General features: G+C 36.9%; 2 protein-coding genes across 2 annotated transcripts in view; one reads left to right on the top strand and one right to left on the bottom strand.

Moving 5' to 3' along the window:
* The first annotated feature begins 14,440 nt into the window (after positions 1 to 14,440).
* LOC105387158 overlaps positions 14,441 to 27,645 on the top strand; it is a 31,287-nt gene continuing 18,082 nt past the window's right edge. The window contains exon 1 of the mRNA XM_048624949.1: positions 14,441 to 14,711. Within this exon, the coding sequence (XP_048480906.1) occupies positions 14,633 to 14,711 (79 nt within the window). The 5' untranslated portion in view covers positions 14,441 to 14,632. The remainder of the gene's footprint in view (positions 14,712 to 27,645) is intronic.
* On the bottom strand, positions 18,941 to 25,725 carry LOC119691096 (transposon Ty3-G Gag-Pol polyprotein). Its single transcript, XM_048624948.1, has 2 exons — positions 25,413 to 25,725; positions 18,941 to 24,188 (listed from the first exon to the last, which is right to left on the bottom strand). Exon 2 carries the CDS (start codon positions 24,184 to 24,186, stop codon positions 19,723 to 19,725), a length of 4,464 nt encoding a protein of 1,487 aa, XP_048480905.1. The 5' UTR covers positions 24,187 to 24,188; positions 25,413 to 25,725; the 3' UTR covers positions 18,941 to 19,722.

A 27,645-nucleotide genomic window follows, 5' to 3' on the forward strand; every position in this document is an offset into this window, starting at 1 on the left:
AAAATAAACGTAAAAAATATACTTATAAATACATAATATATATATATATATATATATATATATATACCTAGATACATAATTTAAATATATAGTTACTATAACAAACAATAATAATATCATCGCCATATTGTTCGTTATTCTAAGGTTAAATTCTAATATAATTTTAATTTCGCGAGTTCTTAGACTGTTTAGTCTGTGGTTGCAGGTGTACATACATAAATACTGAAGTTCATCATCATAAACTTGGGGAGAAACTTGTTAGTTATAAACTACATAGGTGGCAGTTGATCCCGGAGTTACAAAGTCAACATACTCAGCAAAAGTTAGGCTCCTGACCCCTTGTGTACATAAATAAATAAACAAACATTTCTCCTAGGTATTCCTAAAGGCTTGAGGTTCATCATAGTGATCTTTGTGAGAGGTATCGATAGCAGACATTGGTAGAGTTTTATTTTAAACTCCATATTCACTACCTTTTATAAGGACTTTTAGATTAGGAAAGTCATCCTAATCTAAAAGTCCTTATTGAAAATAGTAATGCATCAATTGCAATAAGAACATTCCAATTTCCTGTAGATCACCGTTGTCTCGTCATCAAGCCATAGCTGCTTACGACACGTTATGTGAGGACACTTCAGGCCTACTAGTGTTAAATGAGGATTCACTTTAACTCGCCGTAAAAACCTACCGAAAACATCTGACAGTCGGGTTGCCCACTTACCCGACAACCCTCTCAGCACAAGCTTACTTGTGTTGGGGTCCACCAACCCGCACTTGGCCAGCGTGGTGGACTAGGCCTAAACCCCTCCTTCATTGGAAGGAGACCCGTGCCCCAGCAGTGGAGACGTAATGGGTCGTGATGAAGAACCTACCGTAATAACATCGGAAGTTGCTATAAATTACATACAAGAACGTTTTTAATAGCTGTCACTTATAGAAATTTACCACCAAAAATATATATATTGAATACATTCCCATCTTTAGGAAGAGGGCCAAAATATGTGATGAAATTGCCGCTTTCAGGTGCATCGCCCGCCTTGAATGGCAAGATTCGCAGGCACACTGGCACCCCGCCAGCGCGGGGCCACCGGAATAAACTGTTTTGTATTTCAGATTTAGCTAAGAAAAGTGGTTGGGAAGTGTTTTGGCTGAGTACCGCGTCCATTAAGCCGAAACAGGAACAGTGGATGGTCAAATTACTTTGTTTTCGGAGTAGATTTATGAAGTGGCGAGTGGTGGTTGGTTTTTGAAATCTCTCATTCTTGTAATGGAATGTGTATACGAGTAGTTGCACACTCCTATTACTAAAACGGATTTAGGAAAACCACAACAAGGCTTTGTTTTAGTCGACTAATTTTAAATTTGGATTACTAGGTCAGTTCATACTATTTGTAGTTATTTAAATCATAGTCAGAATATAGTATTGTTTTGAGATCTAAATATTTCTACTATGAATTTGGATTTTAGTTAGTCATAATTATTAGTATAATAGGGGTATCAACAAAATATGCAAAAAGTAGATGGAAAGCTTAGACGATCCCATCCAATCTACAGGCGTTCGTCGAGAGAACTTAATGTGTCCAGCAATTGCTGACATCACTCACGATTTAAGAAATTTTCTATATCTTAGCAGCCTAATAAATCAGCCTTCAATCCCACTTTCCATAACTACGTGAAACATATTAATTTTTTACCGATTAAATCAGTTTCATAAACCATAAAACTATTACTTACACCGTCAGCGAATTTCCAACAAGTGCAGCCGGGCCACAGACATCAATCTTAGTTGAAAATATGAGTATAATTAGCACACTTGAACGGCGGGCGTGGGGCGCCCCCGGCCCGCGCTGGCCGGTCGCCAGATCGTTCAACACCCTGCGCCGGTGGAGCAGTCGGACAGTCGGCCTGTGTTGCTGCTGAGGATATCTATATCATGAGAATATGGCAAACTATATAATTATATAGAACTATAAAAGGGAAAAAATATTTTTTTTTATCTAATTCACAGAATAGGTTAAAATTGACTTTGATACACACGAGTTTTGACTCTATACGTCAGTCAAAAAGGTGATGTTCGTATTGTATATAACTACGTAATTTTTTTACCTTTTTTAAAGTGTCAAAAAGCTCTGTGATTGCGGGGGTAAATTTAGGACGAGCAAATAAAGTTGTATTCGTTGACGTTAACTTACGGGACACCCTGTATACTACATTTACATCAAAATAAAAAAAAAAATCATCCAATGCATGCTCATGATCAGCCATGTCATATACAATTAAATATGACGGGCCGCAGCTTCATAATTTGCGTGGCTGCTTGGCCTCAGCATAGTATATTCTCCATGCAATTGTTCAAATTTCGAAGCGAAATAAAAAAAACCTTTAATTTCACACAAGTCAAAGACGTAAGCCTACTGTTGACTACTTGCACTACAGCCGTTCAGCCACTAGATAAACAATCATTACGCTACATACGCTATATACGGAGGTATGAGACGCTGACGCCGGCTTACTGCTGATTTGAGTTACGGTTTAATGCAGCCTGCGTTTTTGCACCGTCTACTAAACCCATTAGTGCTTTTAGTCATGATAATGCAACTCGGGCACAGAATTATTATTTATGGAACGCAGCTGAAAATAAAACCATTTTCCGGCACTAATAGGGCTGTTTTAATCTAATAAATTCTAGGAATGGCTAATGATCTTGTTGATAATCTAAAAATTCTAGGTTAAACAATATACTTTCAAAATAAGGCGTTGTAGTGTAATATGATTAAAAACACGCATAAAGGTAAAGTCTACGTTCCATTACGACGCTTTCATTTCTCATCTCCGCGAAATTAGATCCTGAACCTAAAACTAATTTGCTACAGCGTTGTAACTTAATGAATACCCTTTTAGTACGTTAATCTTCTCATTACATTAAATTATTATTATTATAATGACGTGTAATCAAAGTTGCGTCGTGAGAGGGAATTTCCTATATGTTTTGAATGCTTTGCAAATATATCGCAGGGCTCATTAAAAGTTTAATTAAGTTTTGGCCCGACCGGAACCGACGACAGCGTAGTCGGCTGGCGGTCTAACGAAAGCTGTAACATTTTCAAGCCAGTGACTAAATTAGGTACATTACTAAATGATAGTGCGGTCAGGTGCAGAGAAACCTGACCCCCTCTCATAGTAACAATTCTTCTGAGGGGGGTCAGGTTTCTCTGCCCCTTACTGTACCTTCATTGTCTTTTAAACCATAAGGCCCAGCCTACCTCAGGAAAATCGTCACATTTAAACAATAATTCAAAATACTACTTTTGATATAACGTTATATAAAGGTATCATTAATAATTTAAAACTGCATGCGTAAGCTATTTTGAAGCAAACCTCGTTCGGATAAAAAGTTTTCATATTTTGGTAGCTTTCAGTGATTTTATATCCTATACGCATTTGGTTGCTGGGATATCTCGGTTATTCTTGGGAGCCAAATAGGTATATTTAGTAGTTCATTAAAGCAAATTATTGGTATTTGTAAGTAAGATGATGTCCTAGCTTAGTGTGCTTACTTAGATTTAATAGTTTTATACTGTAGCTTGTATAACTACGCATATTTATACAAACAAGTATAACCAAGCTCTAGATTCAATAGTTTACAAGGAAACTCTGCCTAGAGTTAAAGTTCCTAGGTTATTTCAGTAAATTTCACAAATGCCCTAACAACTGCCGTTATCATTTTGTCTAGCGTTGCCGGAACGAAGATATTGGTATTGCTCAAGTTTTCTATGACCTAAACTGAACTGCTAAACTTCTGCTTTGTAAAATTAAACTGTTGTAAAATTCTTGTCGTACATAGTAAATATTTATTGTTCGATCTAGTAGTATCGTATATATAATACGTACCTACTTCAAATATAATAATAAATTTAAGTGCTTATAATTTAATTAAATAATTCATTTAATTTTGTTAGTATAGTGTCGATATTATTTATTCAATAATTAATTGATTATTTTATGGTCTTCCTTTCCTAACTCAAATAATAAAGTTGGGGTCATATAAAGGCATATTTACTAATTGTTAGAAAATTAAACAATATTTAAGATATTTATTATAATATTTTAAACGTAATAATTATACTAAAAAGTTAAATTACAAATATCACGCCACCATGATATTATCCTGTCGACGTATTTATACATATATATTTTTCATTTCATGTTTTACGAAAACAACTAGTAAATATTTCTTGTCCCTGAATATGGCACTGAAGTGTAGAGTAACGCGGAAAGCGGATGTAATACGTCTAATAAACAATGGAATTAGTTCCTTATCGAGCTCTTATCTGCAATCTGTTCTAAATAAGTCTTCACTATTTCATGGAAATCCAGGGAGTTTTTACCCGACTGTGAAAGAAAGAGGGTTATTTATGTTGGTAAGTTTTAATGATGTTTCGGCTGAGGGCTTGCCTTTTTTTTGTTTTTTTCACTTAAGTCGAATATTGATCATTGAATTGTTTTCATCAGGCAGACCGCGAGTAATAAATGGCTGCTCAATATCTGGAATAGCTCCGAGACTCAGCATCAGCGAACAATCGCTCACTTCTGGACCTTTGACATTGGACATAGGACCCCTTAAAGAGAAGCGCCATAGTTAGAGGGCCTTACTTTCATTTTCCTGTACGCATTACAGCAGCCATCCGAACCCACCATCCCTTTTAACTTCTGTCTGTATACGTAAAAGCGGCAATTTTGTCCATAAATCTTTACTCAAATACGTATTGAAGCCGCAACACGCAGCGTGCGGGCGAAACAAAATGCCGAATAATTTCTTCTGTTTTGGAGTTAAAAGCGACTATTATGTAACATTTTATGCAAATGAATGTTCGCTTGGCTTTCAGGCTTTCTAGGCACTTTGCAAGGGAATGTACAATAAAATGGAGCTTCTGCAGCTAATCCGGCTTATGGTTCGGCCTAGTCCGGTGTATTCGACCGCGGATCGCGTTTTTTGTATAGAAGCAACGGCTTAATTGCCATATACCAGCGGGAGTGCTGTGCGAAACATGCAACATGCCGATATTGAGTTCCGAACGTGCTTACAATTCAAACTGTTTTGGGTGATCCGGTCGGCTTATGATAGTCATGATGTACGCGAGTCCTTTTCGTCCCCGACAAACAAGCGTATGTCTTCAGAGTTGTTTAAACACTGGGTGACGATTTCAATAAAAATAATAAATAATGTAAGTATAGTTAGTGCCAAGGAAAGTCTAGGACTGGGATATAATAATATGTTATTGTAGTTTGAAGCGGAGCCTTGCCGAGATGTCATACAAAACGGTTATTTTATGTATTTGTCAAAATATAGTTGTATTTAATCAAATTTAACAATTTGGCTTCAAAATAAAACGTCTGAAACTATGGCGCCTAGGCTGTTCAAAACACTAACTTTGGGCACATCAGGTTGACCAACTGTAAGCGAGTAAGAGATACTCTATCATGAAGTGGCAAAGTTCATTTTAACTTAACAGAAGTGGACTTACAACTCCAGTGAAGCGTGTCAAAGTTAGTTCCTCGTACTAGACTACATAGGCTACCAGTTACACGGGGGTTACTCTATACTGACGAAAAACGAAACGAGTGAGAGTTGTCGTGCGATCGGCACGTTTAATACAACGAGATAGAGTCGTGGCTCGCACAGCAGGCCGTCGAAACTTAGTTTTTCGTCATATAGACCCCCAGTACTACATAGTCCATTGTTATTCTAACTTTTAAAACTGACAGTGATGGCCAAAGCTTATCGAGTTTCGTTTCAGTATTTTCGGGAAGGATTAAGGAATATCTGTCTATATACCCAAAAGGTATTATGTATATTTCCGTGAAACTGAGGATATACAAATAAATAGGAATAGATTTGATAGACCACCAACGATAGGTCCACCAACCCGCACTAGGCCAGCGTGGTGGACTAGGCCTAAACCCTTCCTTCATTGGAAGGAGACCCGTGCCCCAGCAGTGGGGACGTAATGGGTCGTGATGATGATGAGGTTTGATAGGTTGTATGATGTATGTGCCTATTATGTCAGTTATTGTACATAATGACATAACTGAAGCAAAAGCTCACCGTGGAATCATATCCGCATTATGAAATACGTAGTTCCTTTGATGTTGGTCAATATTGCTTTGTCATTTTGTCAATAAGGTTGTTGAAAGTAATTTTCTATTTTTCTAGTCAGCCAGACATCAGGCCCGACAGTTAAAGTTAGACAGGCAAACCTTTGTGATTTTCTTATATCTCCAGGTATTTATTTTTCTTTAAAAAATGCATTTTAAAATAGAACAAATGGATTCAAAGAAATTATATTAGAATTAGAAATTAATTTATATTCTTGGAATTGGCGTAACACAAAGTCTAACTCGAGTAGAACTCTTGCACCATTATTTTCATCGGCCATTTTGCTTAATCAATATTTAAAACTATTTTTGCTTGAAATAATTTGAATAATTATTTTAAATAAAACTAGCTGCATGAATATTTGTATTACAGATTTCGTTGGTTTATTTACCATTTTATACGTTTAAAATTATATTATCTGAATTACTTTTACTACCCATAACATACAATCGTTACTACTTATTTAAGTAAGTAAGTATATAGAATTGATAGACTGAGGAAAATCAAGACCAGAATGTCATGTAGCTCGTTGAGATGGATGATGATGATCAAGATTAAAAAGAAAATTGAAAAATAAGTAACGTCTTATAGTACGCCCGAAGAGAGTTACCCAGGGCGTAATTTTTTTCCTGCTTTCACTTTATAACTCTTAAAAAAAACATACGTAAAAGCATTTTGCTTCACAGTAGAAACATTTTGGATACTTTTAACTCTGGAGATAAGAACCTGCATACCAGAACCTTTATAAGAACTTATATGACTCTATGTTTATGTTGTCCCTACATTATTATTACTATTGCAAAGACACCACATACTCATTCCATAAACCGGGCGCAAACGCTTTTAGAGACCGAAAAACTTGCAAAAAGTTTCTAGTTATTTTGAATTCATCCGATATTCATAGAGGGGAAGCCACGATAACAGTTTAGAGTTGGCCGCAAAGTTATAACTTCGATGCGAGGTCACGAACCGACGAAATCCGGCAAATGTATGCGGCGCAGTCCTGAGTCCTGCCGCCTTATTCTGAGTTACGAAACATTTCTAAAACGATGGGATTTTTTTCATAAGGTTTCTATGGTAACGGTTACGGAAAGTACCTAGGTAACTCTTACATATCTACATCTACTTTACGCCCGGAGGCTGCATCAACTAGTCTCGGCTGGGACGGCCTGGAAGCTGCCGCGCGGGATCAGGACCAGTGGAAATCGTATATTTTACTCTTTTGTCACTGACTATTTTGTTTTAATTTAAGTATTTACATTATTATTAGGTACCTACTAAATTTTATTTTTTTTGTCTCGTCGTCGTTTCCGTGAGTCACGTAAAGGGTCCCTGCTGAAAATCAGCGCTGCAGGTACATTTATGTACGTGTAGCATATGCTGAGCTCGGGGCCTTTTTGGCGCTGCGAAGATGCACCACCAACACAGACTGGCACTTGTTTCTTTTGTGTTTTTTTTGTTTGTTTCTTTTCTTTTTTTCTATGTGTGTTTGTGTTATTAGCGTATATAAAAATTGCTTTTCTAAGTAAGTGGTGTATTTGTGTAGTACTAAATAAGTATATTTTCATTTCTTTTCTTTTCTTTTCATTTCTTTTCTTTTCTTTTCTTTTCTTTTCTTTTCTTTTCTTTTCTTTTCTTTTCTTTTCTTTTCTTTTCTTTTCTTTTCTTTTCTTTTCTTTTCTTTTCTTTTCTTTTCTTTTCTTTTCTTTTCTTTTCTTTTCTTTTCTTTTCTTTTCTTTTCTTTTCTTTTCTTTTCTTTTCTTTTCTTTTCTTTTCTTTTCTTTTCTTTTCTTTTCTTTTCTTTTTTTTTTCTTTCTTAAATCCCTTCTTCGAGCCCCATGTCCCTGATGAGGAATAACAAGAGGAATAAAAGAGGTTCAGGCAAGAGTAACAATTAAATTTTCACTCTGTTGCGGCAACTATTTTGTCGGCCCGCTAGAATTATTTCCACGGTTCACTTTGTTTACACTTACGCTACGCGATTTATCGATATAATCTATAACAGACACCCACTTTCTGACTACAGTAATCTGTTCATCTACCAAAGCACGAGGGTGCTTTTCCACCAGAGATGTGCTATGCAGCTATGCTGCGAAGATGTGATATCTACGCTACGAAAATATGTGACCGTTTCCACCAATACTACGCTAGGTAGCTTTGCGAGGAAGATGCGCTACGAAGATGCGCCGCCGCAAAGTAGCTGTGCGAGAAAGATGCGCATCTCGAGCTATGCTATGTATCGATAGTAGGGAAACGACGGGGGCGGCGGCGCCATAGCTACACCACTCGCGATGGTCCATAGCACATATCCATAGCACGCATCCATAGCACACATCCATAGCACGCATCATTCCATACAAAAAACATATCTTAGTTGAATCCGTTTCCACCAGTGCTAAGCTATGTGCACCAATAATTATGATTGGTGGATATCAAACGCATCCATAGCATCGTAGCATAGCACCTCTCTGGTGGAAAAGCAACCTAAACCTTAATTCCTACCCAATGACAATTCAGCCAATCACAGTGCTGCATCGTGGCATTCTAAAGTACTTTACTAACGTCCGCAGACGTGGAACCGGCCGATATTGACTTAAGGTCGCTTTGGAATCGCTTCGTACCTCTAGATTAGTATACCGGCTGCCCGATGTTGCCGTCTGAATTGAAAATATCAACATTCATGTGCGGATTCTCCTCGCGGGCTCCGGCTGGTATCCAAGAATATGTGTATGAAGTTAAGAAATCATGGGCCACCCCCATGGCTTGTACATTTTCTTAGCGGTGAAAAGCACTAGAGCAAAATTATACGTTAAGTTTTTCACCATGGTACAGTAAGGTGCAGAGAAACCTGACCCCCCTCAGAAACATTGTTACTATGAGAAGAGGGTCAGGTTTTTCTGCACCTGACCGTACCTAGCCAGTCAGATATGATATGCCTGTTACTGGCTGCTCAGCTTGCTGTAATTATACCCTTTTTGCAATACCCTGTATAATAATATGTACAATTTGATATAATAATTACAGTGAAACTATAAAGTCCTGAAATTAAATGAGGGCACTGCTATCTTTCATGGAGCAACCCTATATAGCAAAACATAACTGACTTTGATACTTGAAATTTTGCCTGTTAACTTCCTACCTATTTATGTATTTAAAAACAACTTACCATCCACAAAAAAGCTCTTATACAAGCTAGAATGTGTTAATATGAAGGCTAAATAAAACTAGTAAACCAGAAGGTTAAGTGAAACCAATAAATATTTATTTAGATAACGTTATTTATTAACTGTATAAAAAAAACTGGATCTGTTGACGAAGGGCACACATAGTAAAGACATCAATTTCTCTTTTTGGACGGCCAGTTCTGTTTCTTCCAGGAGTTAGAAATATTCCATATTTTGCCCTCTTTGGCACGCTCGCTGGTCCGATATAACCATAAAATAAAATAAAAAAATCTTTTTGAGTTACACAATGCCCCCCAAATTCACACAATGTGAATTTAGTAAGTAAACAAACATATATCTTCAAGTATCAAAATGTTAAGGTTTGACTCAACTGAAACCAGATGAAACCTACAATCAGTGGTATGTAAACAATGTTCGACTTGGGCTCTAAACCTAGGTTTATCGTATTTTCTTTTCTTGACTTGGGCTCTAAACCTAGGTTTATTGATAAATGAAGCGTTGGTACTAATAAAAAATGAGTTATTACAATTTTTACAATGCTACATAACCGTCATAGACGCTGTACGAGCGTAAACATCCTCCAAATTCGACAAAACGTGTCCAGCTTGATGTTCTGCTAAACATTGTATTAACCCTTAATTCACTTCCTGAATCCCTGGGACTCACATCAAAATTTCAAACTTCAATAATTATAACGTATGAGCGGCTAGTTTCCCCCCCGTCTCAGTACCTTCCTGAAGGGTCACGGGCTAGGCGGTGGCGAGAGGACGTGCGCTGGCGCTGCGTATTTGGTGAGTTATTGCGTCGAGTGAGTCCCACGGACTCATACAAGTGAATTATGCTATATTTATTTTATGAAATTCAATTTTCGAATGTTTCTTATTTGTCGTTATTATTGATATAAAACATATTTTTTTATATGCTTATAAAATAAATCTTAATGGATTGGCAAAATGAATCGAAAACAAGTTAATATTCATGAATTAAAGGACACATATGCACAGAACTCGTCTGCCACACAAAGTTCGCTGCTCGATTTCATCTATCATGAAAAAATACTTTCCTGAAGATGTGAGCCACCCTGAAACTGAATACATGAAATGAAAGAAAGCACTGCTATCTGTTCCATTACAAGAAGAGAACGTAAACTGCATTTCCATGTACCAAGTGTATAAAACCCATATGTTTGGCCTACTCAAAAAAGGTATGCTGACGTTGCCTGTAAGCAGAGGCAAAACCCATTGCACGTTTTTTATTTTTGTATTAGAGCATACATTTTAGTTTTTTTATTTTGGGTTTGTATGTCTTTGAGAGTCAAAAAAACGTAAAAACATATATTTGTTACGAATATTTGATATTTTTGTATAGGTTTCAAAATACCTCTGTTTTTTTAGACTGATAAAATTAGTTTCTTTAATTTTTGAGAGGATCACAGAAGTCTGTCCAGTTTCGTTGCTTTTTTCTAGTGCATTAATAAGTACTGAATAATATTATTATATATTTTTTTGAAAAAAATATATTTTATTTGAGTAAGTTACGCTTACAAAATATATGAGTCCCAGGGACTCATACAAGTGAATTACGTTAGTAAATTTCACGAAGTGAATTAAGGGTTAAAACTCGATAAATAACTTCACTAGCTTGACTACGAATATTTTTCTTCATCTTCCTAATTGCAACCAAGCGTAAATTGTTGTTTTTATCTAGATTATCCTTATTATTAATATAAAAAAATCAAAAAACAGCCAACCGCCTATTGACATAAACAATTGTTATGACTTTTATGTTTCTTTTCTAATGGTGCCAGGCTCCTGAAAATTTTAGTTCCTCAAACATTAATTTCAGGACTTTATAGTTTCACTGTATATCACTCGACGAGGCTTTTTCTGTGCACCCCGTATGTAGTTTCGTATACTGGCACTGTGCATATACCTAGTGGCGCCAAAGTTAAAAAAGCTTTCGTAGTTTCGACTATTTCTGGTAGAAAATAAAATGGTTCAAAATTATGTTCGTCTCGTCTGCGTTTAAGTGCTGGAACGGAAACAAAAACTTTAAACACCCGCTAAACTGTTACTGGTTTACAGGCTGTGTTCGCATTAAATAGGTTTTAAAAGTTAGTTTAATGACCTGCCCTGCAAGAATGCATACGAAGTTTGCACCAATCTGCTGTAACGATTTTAGGTCGTGTGTTGATGCTTGCTTTATGTATAGTATACCTATATATAGGTTAAAACCTTTGTGTATGATATACGTTTAATAATCCATTTGTCATGTTGTTATTGGGCTGAAAGTAGGGATCATCATCATCAGCCAATAATCATCCACTGCTGGACATAGGCCTCTCCCAAGGAGCGCCACAACACTCGGTCCTCGGCCTTCCTCATCCAACCACTACCCGCCACCCGCCTAAGGTCGTCAGTCCAGTGGGCAGGAGGGCGTCCCACGCTACGCTTGCCTGTTCGTGGTCTCCACTCGAGAACTCGTGTACCCCAACGGTTATCGGTTCTTCGGCAGATATGACCAGCCCACTGCCACTTCAGCTTGCATATTTTGAGAGCTATGTCGGTAACCTTAGTCCTCTGACGGATAACCTCATTTCTGATACGATCCATCAGAGAAACCCCAAGCATAGCTCTCTCCATAGCGCGCTGAGCGACTTTAAATCGGTGGACCAGTCCTACCGTCAGTGTCCACGTCTCTGCACCATACTCATCATTGGCAGGACGCACTGGTTGAAGACTTTTGGCTTCAGGCTCTGAGGAATGGCCGAGGAGAATAATGTGACGAAGTTTCCCGAATGCAGCCCAACCCAGTTGGATGCGCCTTGCAGCCTCCTTGTCGAAGTTGCTTCTGCCTAGCCGAATAGTCTGCCCGAGGTAGACATATTCTTGCACAACTTCGATTGTTGCTTCACCAACGGCAACCGGCTCCGGTTTGATGTGAGCCATCTTTGAAAGACATCTTCCAATGCATTGGTGAACAGTTTCGGAGATATAGAAAGTAGGGATGCTTTAAGTTTAATATGTCCTTATGGCTGTAGCCCTTATTTTTCCTTCCTTATACATACCCTGGGCTTTATTATTTGTTCTATTTTAGCTTAAACCATAGAACTGAATAATTATTTGTTATATTTCAGCTTAAACCATGCGGCCCCGAGTGTAAAGCTTGAGGGTTACACAAACTAAAAACGATGAGTTATAAAATATAGGAAAAAAAAAAACACGCACTCACGCCTTGTACTAATGTACTCCCTTGCGGGGTCGGCAGAGGTGCATTGCTGCACCCACTTTTCGCCAGAGTGTTAGTCCCAATGTAATAGGGGGCGGGCCTATTGGCATTTTACGGGCACATCCAAGACCCGCGAACAAATATCTGTGTTTAAACAAATATCTGCCCCAGCCGGGAATCGAACCTGGGACCATCGGCTCAGTAGTCAGGGTCACTAACCACTACGCCATTCGGCCGTCAAATATAGGAGTACCTACTTATATTTTACTTCGCAACATTCCACCAAGTTTGGAAGATCTTGCCGACGGTGTGTTTACGTAATTTACTCTCGCACAAGTTACATACGAGAATAGGATTCCAAGAAATGCTATTTATAAGTAATTGACTTACTTCAAACGTTATTATATCATCACCATTAAATATTTATTTATTTATTGAAAAACAGGGTGTGTTTGCCTTAGTCTTCTCAAGTCCCCAGTCAATTTCAATGTAAAGGAAAATCACCGAGCAGCGTAACAGCTTCATGATAAAACGATCGAAAATCTCGGGCAGTTACTTTCTGATATATTTTTATAAGCCCCATTTCAGTAAATAGTGCCTTTTAAATCTAGCGCGGGGCCACGAGGCAGCGATGTAAAAAGCAGCTTGCAATTTATATCCGCACCGCAGCGGCGAAGAAAGTCGTTCCGAAGATATATGAACTGAGAAAATGCAGCAAGAACATAAGCGACCCCTGGTATGCATCACAGCAGGGACTGATTTAGAACACCCCTTTATTAAAATTGCCGGTAAAGAGCACCTTTGTAAAAGGCAGTAGACACATCGTTAATAGTGGCCTGTCCGCCGACACGCACGCTCACAACGCCTTCTACCAAGCAACGAATATATTTAAAAAAAGATTTCCAAAAGGAAAAGGTAACGGTCAAAGCCATAACTGAATAATACCGTTTGTCAAACCGTAGGAGAAATTACAGGCTATAAAAGAAAATATGTTTTCTCGGCCATTCAATCCGGGAATCACCATAAGAAATTCCGTACGCCGCATTAAGGTCAAGTACTACGATCCCCACTAAATCAAGAGAAACCTCCAAAACTAATAACAGTTATGTCTACCGCAACATAAAAAACTATGTCCGCATCGAATCTTCAGATGATATTACTCGGAAACTTTATATTGTCTATTAAGTAATGGGTACCTCCAGTATTTCACCCCACTACATTATTGTCACACATATATTTTGCAAACTACCCGCGGTCGGCTACTTTGCAGAAGTTAGCCTATTAATGAAAACTAAAAACATTTGGGGCGGATAAAGCAGGGTCTGCCAACTTTTTGCTCTGTTGTTTTGACCCTGGGTATTAGTTTGTTTTTGTGCAACACTGGTTCAAAGTCGGATTTGATCACTTCCCATTTGAGTTTCACATAATCCCTTGTGATTTATTGTTATGTTGTGGTTTGGTTTTCGACTAAATTTTTATTATTTGCATAATATTGAATGACAATTTATAAAGATGAAGATCTTTATAAAAAATATCGTTAAGTACCTACAAAAACATGCACGAACATATTTTAAACTCAAATTATGTACTTATTAAGTAATTATGAAAAACTATTATAAATAATGGAATGAAAGCCACCGTTCAACAACATATTTGTTGGCAATCAACAGAAAAGTGTACGATCAGTCCTAATGACACTTCGTTTAACGACGACAATAAAAATACAAATAGCCCTCGCAGCCATTCAGACGAAAATTGACTAAACGCGGCACGTGGTCCCAGCTATCGGAGGGAAATGGCGGTGCGAGGATACAAAACATTTGATACCAGCACCCCTCCCGCAGGAAGCCTCCACCCCTCGGGCCTCAACCGTCGACAACAGCAGTCGGACGCGAACCTTCGACGCGAGCGGTCGCGCCCACACCTCAACACCCAACGGAACTTTACGTTACGTCATTACTCGAGGGTGAAAATTTTTAGATCGTAAATAATAAAGTGTCTCCTTCGGGGATGGTATCGGAATTGGTTCTGTGTGCGATGGTTCGATGAATGAACTGGTGAAATGGTGCGGCGGCGGGAAGCGCGTGCGAGTTTCGCGCGAGTTTGCACCACGTTGTTGTGGTTGTTCACTTGTTTCAACGGTAAGTTTTGAGTTTAGAGGGGGTATGATTGGTGCGGTCGCCGGTGGGGTGTGAAGCGATTGGTCACGGTCGGCCGCGCACCGAATGTCGTTGCGACCGTTGCGAGGGTTGACCTTTGTTTCTGTATCGAGGACATGTCATTATAGTTGGCCTACACGAGATTTATTGGCGAAAGCACTCTTAGCTTATGTTTATCAGCCCCCTTATCGCAACTGTGACCTATTTATTAGGTCAAGTTATTGTTTGCATCTGTTTTGTTTTTCATGTTCTTACCAGATTTCTTATCTTATCTACCTCTATGTTATTATTGATATTTTTTTAATTTACATTCTTGTTATTTTTTATTTTTAAATTTACTTACTTAGCCTACCTTAGTACCTAATACCTATGTAAATTTCTTTTGAAAATTCTAGTTCGAATCCAGTAATTTGATTATAAGGTACTTTATCAGTAATAATATTGAGTAAATTGGTGTCAATGAAGTATATTAAGTAAACATTTTAGAATATGATACATTTAATTATTATCATCTATATTTTATCATCTTAGAACATAGTGTATAATAATGTTTAAAGTTTCTCATCAGATCTAAATTGTGTAACTTTGTAAATAAATCATACCTACTTTAACTCGTATAAACCCATTAAACCGCATAATACACCTAATTAGGAACAATAAAGGAATGATACATTGCAGTACAATATGGTTAGTGGTTAATGCTCTCGATATTATTAACCAAACTCACCAAGACAACCACAATAATCTTCAAAGGATAAATTTCCTTTTAGGCTAGTTAGAATTAGAAAAAAAGCAAAAAAAGATAAATATATTTGTATAAAAAATATTTGTATATAACTAACTCTGTAGAAGCTAATCTTTTGTTGGTATACCTATATATTATTATAATATAGATAACTGCACATATTTAGGCATATTTAGGCATTTATTAGCCAGTCGGTTTAAAAATTGTACAAAACACGATCCATTTACCTTATTATGTTGTAAGTTAATTACCTACTTATATCAATGTTTAACTCCAACGTGCGACCATGGCAACAAGAGGACCGATTTTACCGATAGCTTAACCTCATCTTAAACCGTCGGTTGGCAACCGATATGTTTATTTTGGACCCGTCACGGCCTCACCGGAAGTCGAAGCCAACATCCGGCGCCGACCCCAGCCGTGTGTCCGACGATAGATCCATCTATAAATCACTAGTTGAAACAAAATACTCGTACAAACGCAACCCTTTGGAAAGCCAACCGTTTGGCGGCGGCGAAACGTGGCCATCACCAATAAGGACGTCATTGTTTCAACCGTACTGATAACGGTTATGATAAGTGTTTTGTGTCGGTCTTTTCGCAGGTTGAATCCTAAATCTGCCAACGGTTTTTAAGCGTACTTACTATAATTAGCGTAATAATTTAGTTTGCATAGTATGAAATTCTATTTAATATTTTACATTCACAAAACGTAGGTATTTTATATTCACAAAATATTTCAACTGAATCCAACTTTATTTTTTGTGTTTTTATTTTTCACTTGTTATAAAATTAAAATACGTAGCTCATATTTTTAACTAAGTAGGTACTTTACAAACTAGACTAAAAATTCAAAGTTAGAAAACACATAGCATGATTATTAATTAATAAAATTTTACCCGTATAGGAAGAAGGGGCAACATAACCATTCATTTTAACAAGTGAATTAACTTTCCAGAATGAGGTTAAGAACCCTTAAATTATAATTTATTCCCCCAGGTGTTTTACGCGGGTTTAATATAAAATACTGTAAGTATATTTTATATAATTTATTAATATTAACCGCATACATGGATTTGATCTGATACATCACTACTAAATTGTTTTGAAGCTTTTATTATAAGTGCTTATCTAACATTGGTGATAGAGATTTTCCTAAAATGTAAAATGTTAATATATATATATATATATATATATTGACATTACAACACAACGTTAGCATCATTTTTCATTAGTATAATATGAAATCCAAATGTAGAGATAAAAAATACTTTACGTTTAAAAGTTGTCCTTTTTAAACACAAGATGGTGGCAATAACAACATCGTCAGAGTAGAGGACTTCGAATAGGCACTTTTATCAAGTAGGGTGATTTTACATACAGCTTATAATCTGAACTTTAGTATGAAATTCGCTTTAATATTCCGTCGACGTAGGTCGAAACGATGAGGTCGGCCCAGGGCTTTACTCCGAAATAAGGGTCAACCATTTGTTTTAGCATTTTAGTGCGGGGTGGCAGAATTTTAGCCCAATTTGGTTGTTTAAGAAAATACGGACGCGAAGTGAAGGAAGTGGGACTACCTACCTACGTCGCTTTCTTTATGTTTTAAGTTACTTTTGCTCGCTTTATTCATTACTAGTTGTTTAGCTAGGTTTTTCAGGAGATTTTTTGTTTTTTTCTGTTGAGGAAAATGAATTCATTCAGTTTTCTTTTACCGTTGTGAAGAAAAAGTCAAACATAACTAAAGTCAGATCCATACAAGTTACGTCAGATTTGACAGGGAAGTGACGATGCTTAGGGATTGTTAATTGCTAATGTTGGTGGTGTTTACCCCACTGATCTCCAATAAACGTTACTCCTAGAACGACAGAACGTAATAAGTACTGAGAATCAAGCAGAACTTGGAACATACATACAGCAGCGGCATTTGACGTGTATGTAATTACTTAGGGACAGAGTGCAGAGTCATGCCTTGTCATTTTCGTTAACAGGGCTCGGCATCCAAAATCTTGTTAAGGGGTGCTACTGCATTCGGATTTTATTAGCCTTTGAAGTACATGAGATGCAGTCACGGGCAATGAAAAAGTTCCATTGAGAAAATTACCTATCAATTACTCCTATACCGGAAAAACTAACTTCATGGCGGTTTCTGCAATATTTATGTTTTTTTTTTTATCCGATTAAATGTTTACAAAAAGGCTACTTAGTGTCTGCATTTTTTAAGTGGAACTGTTTCTTTGCCCGTGAGTGTATATGTGATTTCAAGGGGTTAAAAAAGTAAAAAGTAAATCAGTTGAGAAACAGAAGCTTTATGCTACTAAGGCTTACTTTGTTAAAATTATTTTTATTTCAGTAACGAGTTGGCATGTTAAACCCCCAATCCACGCAAAGTTATTTTCTGCGTGTACTTGGGTTTTAATTTGTGAAATAGTTAAAGTACCTTTTCTTTAGAAAAAAATTAAATTTTTCATGCTTACTTATAAATACTATTTACTTTTATTGGGTATACCTATATGACCCACCCTTAACGCTTTCTCTGATTTCTATTTAAATTAAACTGTACATAGTGTTGAATAGTATTAATGTTTAAGCTTGTCTAAAATAGGTACAATGATATTCATGTATCTGATTTTCATTTATATCTATAATACTTAACACATAAAAAATTATAAGTAACCAAATAATTATTTGTATTATTTATATTCAATTCCAATCCAAATAAAAAATTGTCTAGATGATTTATATCTATAACAGGTACTTAACACATAAAAAATTATAAGTAACCAAATTTTTATTTGTATTATTTATATTCAATTCCAATCCAAATAAAAAATTGTCTAGATGTTTGTTACTCTGTCACAAAAATACCATTGAATAGATTTTCATGAAATATAGGTTTTATTTACTACTGAATAGTTAAGTGGTTTGTAACTCTGACGGCTAAGGTCCTGGATTTGATTCCCGACCGGAAACTATTATTTTGTTTGACGTATTATTAAATTAGTCAAATTTCAAATCTAAATATTTAATTAATCTTTAAGTGGTTCTTCTTACGTTTAATTTCTTCTGGTTCTTGAAACACTGTGTAGGTACCTGATACATACATACACGAAATTTTGAATGGAAACTCTACATGTATACTACCTATGAACTTCTCCAGTGACTTGCACAAAACAGCTCTCTAGGTATTTCGTCCGAGAAACTCCGGTTAGAATGGTAAATTGACATTAGCTAGAGTGCGGCTCGCTCTTTGAAATTTAAATTTGGAAACGAACACATTTGCTCCGCTGAAAACTTAATCTTCGTACTGGTCTGACTGAGGGCCGGCTTTACCACCACCAACACATTGGCAATGAACAATCTGTCAGAATCATATAAGTTACGTCAGATTTGATAGATAGAAAATAGTAACTAACTGTATAAATATGACGGCCTATAATATTATCAAGTAATAAGAAAACTCCAAGTACAGCACAAATCACTTTATTCCTCTTCACAGATTCACTTTACAAATCACTTAAGATCACAATAACAATCCACAAGTAGGTATAAATAATCTATGCTAATGTAACATCGACCATTCTCGTCGACTGACGGAGAGCGACTGAACCGAGCTAATGGCTCTCACTTGCTTTTATACTGGTTTGGCATCACTGCTCACTCTTACATTTAGCCATAGACGGCGGGACTGAGCAGTGTTGCCAAGTGTAAAAAGACGTAGTGAACTCGAATCATGACATTCGGCCATCCTACATCGCGTAGCCTCCCGGCACGCGTAATAAACAGTCAGACAGTCGTCTTAATCATAAAGTTACATGTACATATCAGCCTATCGGTTTAACACAAAACAAAAACTTTCCTAAACAATTTCATCAACTGGAATCATGACATTCGGTAAAGATATACTTAAATAATTTATTATACCTAGCAATGATAAATTGCATACTTATCGTTATTCTGGGATACATATAATTTACATTTCTTTTTAATGTAACGTATAAACTATACAAGTACATAGGTACTCATAGAATACTTAGAAGTAGTTTACATAATTTATATTCTACACATGTAATTTTATAACATACTTAACACAATATTAGGTATTACATAAAAATAGTCTAGGTACCAAATCATATAAATAATTACAAAATCTATACTCCTTTAAATTATAAACAATTGAAATACACACATAATAAGATAGCAAGTAGATATTATAGACAGCACTTTGTACATATTACGAACCTAATATTTAATCTGAATCTTCACTGTTATTGGAACTACTGTGGTCACTGTCGTGAATCTCTAATGCTTTTATGTGAATCCAAGGTCTTATCCTGTCTACAGCAATGACAGAGTCATAAGCTTTGCCCCTTTTTGGGAAACCAGGCACTTCAGTTACTCTATAACGATCATTACCGAGTACTTCGGAGATCCTGAAGGGGCCAATAAACTTTGACAGTAGTTTGGTACTTTTACCGTCATTGCCGAAATTGTTTCGCGATATTTTTACTAAATCACCGACCTTGTATGTGACGGCCGGTGCTCTTTTTGAGTTATGTCTACTTTTCTGTTTTTCCTGATCTTTTGCTATATTAGAGCTAATTTCTTCTCGAATAGTTTGTAAGCTGTCATTATCGTTTTCGGTGCCAATTTCTAATTTGTTTGACAGATTGTCTCGCATCCGAACACCAAATAGAGCCTCTGTTGGCGTTTTTTGGGTGGTGGAACTAACAGTATTGTTGATTCCCCATTGGATTTTTCCCAATTGCTTGTCCCAGTCGCGTTCATGGCTGTTACAATTTTGAGTAGCTAACGAGTTCAAAACAATTTGGTTATATCTTTCAGCTTGACCGTTGGCTCTGGGACAAGCAACTGCATTTAGAACATGCTTTATACCATTCTCGCTACAAAAATCCTTGAAAGCCGTTGACGTGAACGACGTTCCACGATCTGATATTATCCTAGCTGGTATTCCAAAATCATAAAAAATGCTTTGAAGCACCTTAATTGTACTTTTGGTTTTCGTATCCTTTACCGCACGAACAAAAACGTATTTTGTGAATCCATCCACAATTGTCAGTATGTGAGTATTTCCGGTCTTGCTTTTAACAAACGGCCCCAAGTGATCAATGTGGATGGTGTGAAACGGCACGCTTATTTTTTCGATGGGAAATAGGTGGCCTGTCTTTTGTCGCGACGCATTGTCTTTGTTATACGCACACTCTATGCACGCGTCCACATACTTTTTCACAAATCGCCTAAGTTTAGGAAACCAATATTCTTTTTGAATTCTTTCTAATGTTTTAGAATAGCCCGGATGGCCCATCTCATCGTGATTTGCTTTGCATATTTGCCACCTGGCGTTTCGCGGAACAACTAACCGTAAGCTGTCCTCTACCTTCCTATACACGGTTCGATTTTTGACATGATAATTCTTTTTAATATCTTTACACTCTTCATCTTCTTCCGGCTTAAGGATTTTAAACACCCGTGCGATATCGGGATCTGCCAGTTGCAATGTAAGAAGCCAATTATCCTGTTCAATGTTATAAATATTAACGCATGGATTGTCATCTGATCCCGCGGTTAGCGTGGCATTCCGGCTTAAGGCATCAACGTGTGTCATCTGAACTCCAGGACGATACTCAATTTCAAAAGAAAATTCAGAGATTTGAAGCCACCACCTTGCTATCCGCGGAACCAAGTCTCGTTTCGTTAATGTAGTTCTAAGGGCAGCGCAATCTGTATATACTTTGAAATGCAAACCAAGTAAATACACCCTAAACTTTTTTAGAGAGCAGACGACAGCCAACGCTTCTAATTCGTAGGAGTGCAAATGTTTCTCTTCGGCTGTCGTTTGCCTACTGAAGTAAGCGACCGGCTTTAATACCCGAGTTTCCTTCTGCCACTGCATCAAAATTCCTCCAACGCCAAGGGAACTGGCGTCGGTGTGCAGTTCAGTTTCGAGCTTGGGATCGTAAAGTGCTAAAACTGGTCTACTTACAAGTTTCTCCTTCAAAACTACAAAGGCTTTATCTTGTTCGTGAGACCATTGCCAGGCAGCATCTTTCTTAAGTAGGTACGTTAGGGGTCGGGCAATTTCCCCATAGCCTTGGATAAACTTACGGTAATACCCGGTCAAACCAAGAAATTGACGAACCTCGTGGATGTTACGGGGTGTAGGGAATTCCTCTACAGCCGCAACCTTTGCCTTACCAGGCTGTATACCTTCAGAGGATACTTCATACCCCAGATACTCAACCTTCGTAGTGAAAAATCGACACTTTGATAACTTTAAGGTCAGCCCAAACTGCCTAAAAAGTTTCAAAACGTCCTCCAATCGCTGAAACATTTCGTCAGCATTTTTAGAGGGTATCAGTACATCGTCTAAGTATGCAAGAGCATATTCGAATCTCTTATTGCCCAAAATCTTATTGATCATCCGCTGAAAGACAGCCGGGGCATTCGCTAGCCCGAAAGGCATGCGTTTAAATTCGTAATGCCCATCGGGCGTTACGAATCCAGTAAGATGTTGACTATCTTTTGCCATAGGGACCTGATAGTACCCGGAGGCCAGGTCTAATGTGGTAAAGTAAGTGTTACCACTGAGATTCGAGATCTGGTCGTCAATTATTGGGAGAGGGAAACGGTCTTTACACGTCTTGTTGTTGAGGGCTCGAAAATCAACACAAAGTCGCTGTTCACCAGTTTTCTTCTTAACCATTAGAATAGGGCTGGAATAGCTAGAACTTGATTCTTGGATGATGTCATTACGAAGAAGTTCATCAATAGTTTCCCTTACTTTTTCGCGCTCTAAATGTGACAGACGATATGGCCGATATACCACCGGTCTATTATCCAAAAGTTCGATGTGCATCTCCACATCTTTCACACAGCCAATTTCGTTTAGATTAGTGGCAAAACAGTCCCGATAATCTTGCAAAAGAGAGTATAACCTATCTACTATCTCTGTTTCTAAACCTTCACCTATTTTCACATCCTCTCGCTTCAAAGGTTCCAAATCAGCCGCATTGGTAACGATCCTATTCATTTGGCATGAATCTCTTTCTAAGAAAGGTACGGCTCTTGCTATCAAAGTGCCTGTATCAAATTTCACAGCACCGGACGCCAAGTTGGTAATTATCAAATTACCCTTGCCATTTGCAAGGTGGTAAGCACCTTGAAATAAACCGAACTCTCGTCCGGACACAACAGAACAGTATCCCTCAATGTAAACATCACCAGTGTAGGTGGAATCACCAGCCTGTACAGTTACGATGCTTGTTTCCGTGACTTCAGTAGGCTCAGCAATGTATAGCTTAAGTGGAGCTTCATCAGTTTCGGAAGTGAACGGATTGCAAGATGGACTCTTGTAAAAGGTTAACCTATCACTGTTCTTTAAAACCGTAATGAACGGAAGTTCAGTAAAGTTCTGTCCGACAATAATAGATGTTGGCATTATTTCATCAGAAATTACAAGGATCTCAATAGATGCATCAACTTCGTCAATTTTAATCGTTACATGCGATTTATACAAAGGATGAATAGATGAATTGCCAAAACCCCTTACTACAGGTAACCCGTCGTAATTCTTGGTCAATTGCAAGGCGTTTGCATCAGTTTGACGAATGAGACTACACTCGCTACCAAAATCAATGTATGCCTCAAAAGTTTTGTTATTTACTGGGATAACCTTAAAAAATTTGTCGTTAGCCTTATTGGACACGTCAATCTTTAAAATCTTTCTCTCAGTTGTGGTATCTTCATGAGCTTGTGATCGCTGCAGCGGTGTAAGCTTACAGTCATCACTGTCATGCCCGATTCTATAGCAACGTTTGCATTTAATTAGTGGCTTCGGACATTTATAATAAGGGTGTCCTTTTGAACGACAGTTAAAGCAATTAACGTTATTATTCCTATTCGATTGGTTGGCATCGTTTCTATTTCGGTTGATGGTTCTTTGATTACCTCTACTATAGTTTCTGTTTTCATTTTGATTCAGTGACTGTGAACGTTGGGAGCAAAGGAAATTTAATAATCCTTCGGGTTCCCTACAATCTAGAGTTTGCGCCCCACTTTTAATTGAACCTTCACTTAAACCATGTACAATACAATCGACTGCTTTCTTGCCACTTATTTCACACCTGTTTAATAAGCTAAGTTTATCATAATAGTACTCCCTAAGGCTTTCATCATTTCGTGAAGTTCGGCTAAGCATTTCTTCAAGAAGACGCCCATAGTTCTCCTCACTAGGAAATGCCTTCTGAAGTTTGATCTGCCATTCACTCCATGAATAAACCACTGATGGTAGAGTTTCAAACCATCTCTTGGCCAATCCGGTTAATTTTTGTAAAGAGAAATGTACAATTTGCTTTTCGTCCCATGCATAAATGGTGGCGCATTCATTCACCTTCTTTAGCCAGCCTTCGATGGTTTGAGCTCTATTGGAAGGATCAAACTCTGGTACCACGTTGTTCAAGTTGTTACTAAAAGATGAACTCTTACTTGATTCACCCTTGAAGTCAGCCAAGAGCTTTAGAACATCCTCTGTAGTTAGCCTGCTCGAATATTTACGCACTTTCCTGGGCGCTCTCTCTTCACTAGAAGACGATGATGAAGATGTTGAGGGGCTTCTTCTCCTCCTCCTCTTCCTTTTTCTTTTCATAGGTGGCGTCGAGGGCGGTGTAGCGCCGTCATCCTTCTCGAGAGGCATAGCTGTAACAATTAATTTCCTCTGACTAGCTATCCATTCATAATAACATTAATTCCTATTCAATAAAGTATACTGTTCACATCCGATCTTGTTTTATTTTATTTCCAACTATGTACATGAGCACCTTAAACTTTTAATTTTTCCAGAAATAAAAGCAATCTTTAATTCAGTTAAAAAGTCTTGTCTAGTTATCCTCTATGCATAATTTGGTATATGTCTTAGTTAATGATACTTAATAAAAAAAAAAAATAAACTGTTTCCGTTAACGACAATAGACATACCTAGTCAACAACTAGTAAACATACATAATTCATTCAAGTAGTAATCCAGTGGACATGGCTAGTCCACTCATACTTCATAAGGACATACCTAGTCCTTTCTAACCAAATAATCCAGTGAACATACATAGTCCACTCAAGCAATAGTCCAGTGGACATACCTAGTCCACTCATACTTCATAAGGACATACCTAGTCCTTTCTAACCAAATAATCCAGTGAACATACATAGTCCACTCAATTAATAGTCCAGTGGACATACCTAGTCCACTCATACTTCATAAGGACATACCTAGTCCTTTCTAACCAAATAATCCAGTGAACATACATAGTTCACTCAAGTAATAATCCAGTAGACATACCTAGTCCACTCATACTCACTAACGGACATACCTAGTCCTATCTGACCAAAAAATCCAATGAACATACATAGTTCACTCAACTAATAATCCAGTAGACATACCTAGTCCACTAACTCTCATCAGTTTTGAAAAATCTAATAATTGAGATCAACAGAGATCTAATCTAAGTTCTATGTACCTACTCAAATTGTCTGTCTAATAATTATTCATGTCACCTTTGTAACCGGGTACAAATTTAGGTAAAATATTTTGTTTGTTCATTTTTATTTGTATATTATCTTTATCTCAGTGAAATTTCAGCATGTAAGCATTATTATATAAATGTAATTGGAGCAAAAACTACAAAAACAAGAGCTAGGCAGTAATTTATTTGCAGCTTTTAAGTACTTTTAATTTAACGAGTCAGTACGATCGAAGAGTAGCCTCGACCACGTACAGTGTAATGTTATGTAATTATGTTTGTCATGCTTTATATTCAATGAGTATGAATTTATTCAAAAAAATAATTAACTGCCCGTCTAATTCTTGTAGCTTCAACTCATTTCAATTCGACATAAAGAAAAAATAAACCATGTGAGCGTACATACCTTGGATTTTATCCCGCTTCTGAAGTAATAAGAAAACTCCAAGTACAGCACAAATCACTTTATTCCTCTTCACAGATTCACTTTACAAATCACTTAAGATCACAATAACAATCCACAAGTAGGTATAAATAATCTATGCTAATGTAACATCGACCATTCTCGTCGACTGACGGAGAGCGACTGAACCGAGCTAATGGCTCTCACTTGCTTTTATACTGGTTTGGCATCACTGCTCACTCTTACATTTAGCCATAGACGGCGGGACTGAGCAGTGTTGCCAAGTGTAAAAAGACGTAGTGAACTCGAATCATGACACAACGCTCATCTCAAACGACTAATAAAGGTCCAATAACGATAACTTTGACACCGTTAAAAGAGGTGACTTTTTTCTGGTTGCCTTAATTGAATGAGGAGCTGTTATAAAGAACGGAACAAGTCAGTCAGTGTCAGAAATATTAGTATAAAATTTTGTTTAATATAAACAACAACACAAAAAAACTACAAATACTCACGAGCTACGAAAAAGTGCCAGTTTCAATTACGCCGTCTGCAATATTGAAGTATAATAAGTAACAGCGCATCAGAATATGGCCATGTAAAAACGTTAATGTACCTTCCAGAAAAAAAGTGCAAACTCTTTTCTTACCCAAGATTAGTTCATATCTAAGTACAAGAGCATTTAAACATGACGGTTTCTACTATATTTGGATATAGAAAAGCAATTTTGTTAAAAGCTCTGTTGGTCTGTCATTGAACAATGTTATATCGGGGTCAAACGGACAAGACACGAACATTTTGAGACAAGATACCTAACGAGTAATTTTCATATTCGATAGAAAATATTTTTTTTGTTAAGTTAATATTTTAATTTTTGACTAGGTACTAAACAAAATAAATAAAATAACAATAGATTTGTGAAGAGATATGTTATGTGGATAGAAGCATATTTGCAGAAGTGGGCGATTATTGGCTGGTGATGAATGATGATGAAGAACAATTAAATAAAAATATACCAACCAAGCTTAAAATATTTGTTATTACCAGACCACTCAGAAATGCAGTAGAGTAAAGACTTTAATAAGTATATTTTCCGTGGATAACGGTAGAGATGCGAAAAAAGACATTTTAATTAGCGGGTTTAAAAACAAGGCAACTTCAAAGTAGCATTTTATTTCGCATAAAAACTTCCTTGTTCCAGATGAAAATGAGGCTTAGATCTGGGTCAGAGCAACCAATAATATACTCCTTGTTTGTCAATATTATTCGGCTGTCTAAAAAGTGTGTGAAACAAAATTTAATAATAAATCGAACGACTACGACTCTTGGAATATCGAGAAAAATACTTATACTCACCAAATAAAAAAAAAACACATGACGAAAATGATTTTTTGTAAAAGCAATTTTGGTTGCAGAATTTCCGGAAGTCGAAAATCTAAATTTGTTCAAGATTTGTCACCACAGTGGGTTTGTTTGGTTGAAACAAAAACAAGCCTTCCAGCCTTACCTCGAGTATACCTAAAAGATATAAAAGCAGCCTGGCGTATAATTTCTTGTGATCTTGCTTGCTTGGTTGGTCTCGTGTTTCGTTTATATCTGTGGACTGCTCCTTTATTTCGTTACTATCGCCTTGTTGCTTTTAAGACATCTATTAAAAGAACTATAGATGTTTATTAATGGTGCACGGTCTTAGGTACTTATAAAGTTATTTTTGGTATGCCGATTGTATGGGCTTAATAATAATAAACAATGCTCTTTTTTGTTTCACAACGGAAAAAATATATTGAACCAAAAGTTCTACCACCAAATTACCAAAAAAAGGATTTTAAGTTTAATCATGTTTAAATTGTAATTAAACATAATTCTAAGACCTGCGTCCTGCATACCTTAAACAAAGAACAATATCTTCTAAGAAAAAAAATACTATACAGTTAATACAAACACCGACGTCTTAACGACCGAAAGTAAATGAAGTGAGAAAGTATCCGAAGTAAGAAAGTAGAAAAGAGCTCCTCAAGGGATTTTTCGATCAAAAGAAACGTTAGCTAAATCAAAAGAAGATTTAATCACAACCCACAAACTAGCTATTAAACCGCTAACCGCTTTCAAACTACGAATTAGTTGGACCAGTATTCAATGAAATCGGTTAAACTGTTTAGTTTGAATTTTCGATAACCAACTCACTCGATGTTGTTACCGATAACGCGAATAGTTAAACTTACTCGAAACTAGTTTG

Source organism: Plutella xylostella, chromosome 13, assembly GCF_932276165.1.
Source record: "Plutella xylostella chromosome 13, ilPluXylo3.1, whole genome shotgun sequence".
In the NCBI taxonomy this organism is placed as follows: Eukaryota; Metazoa; Arthropoda; class Insecta; order Lepidoptera; family Plutellidae; genus Plutella; species Plutella xylostella.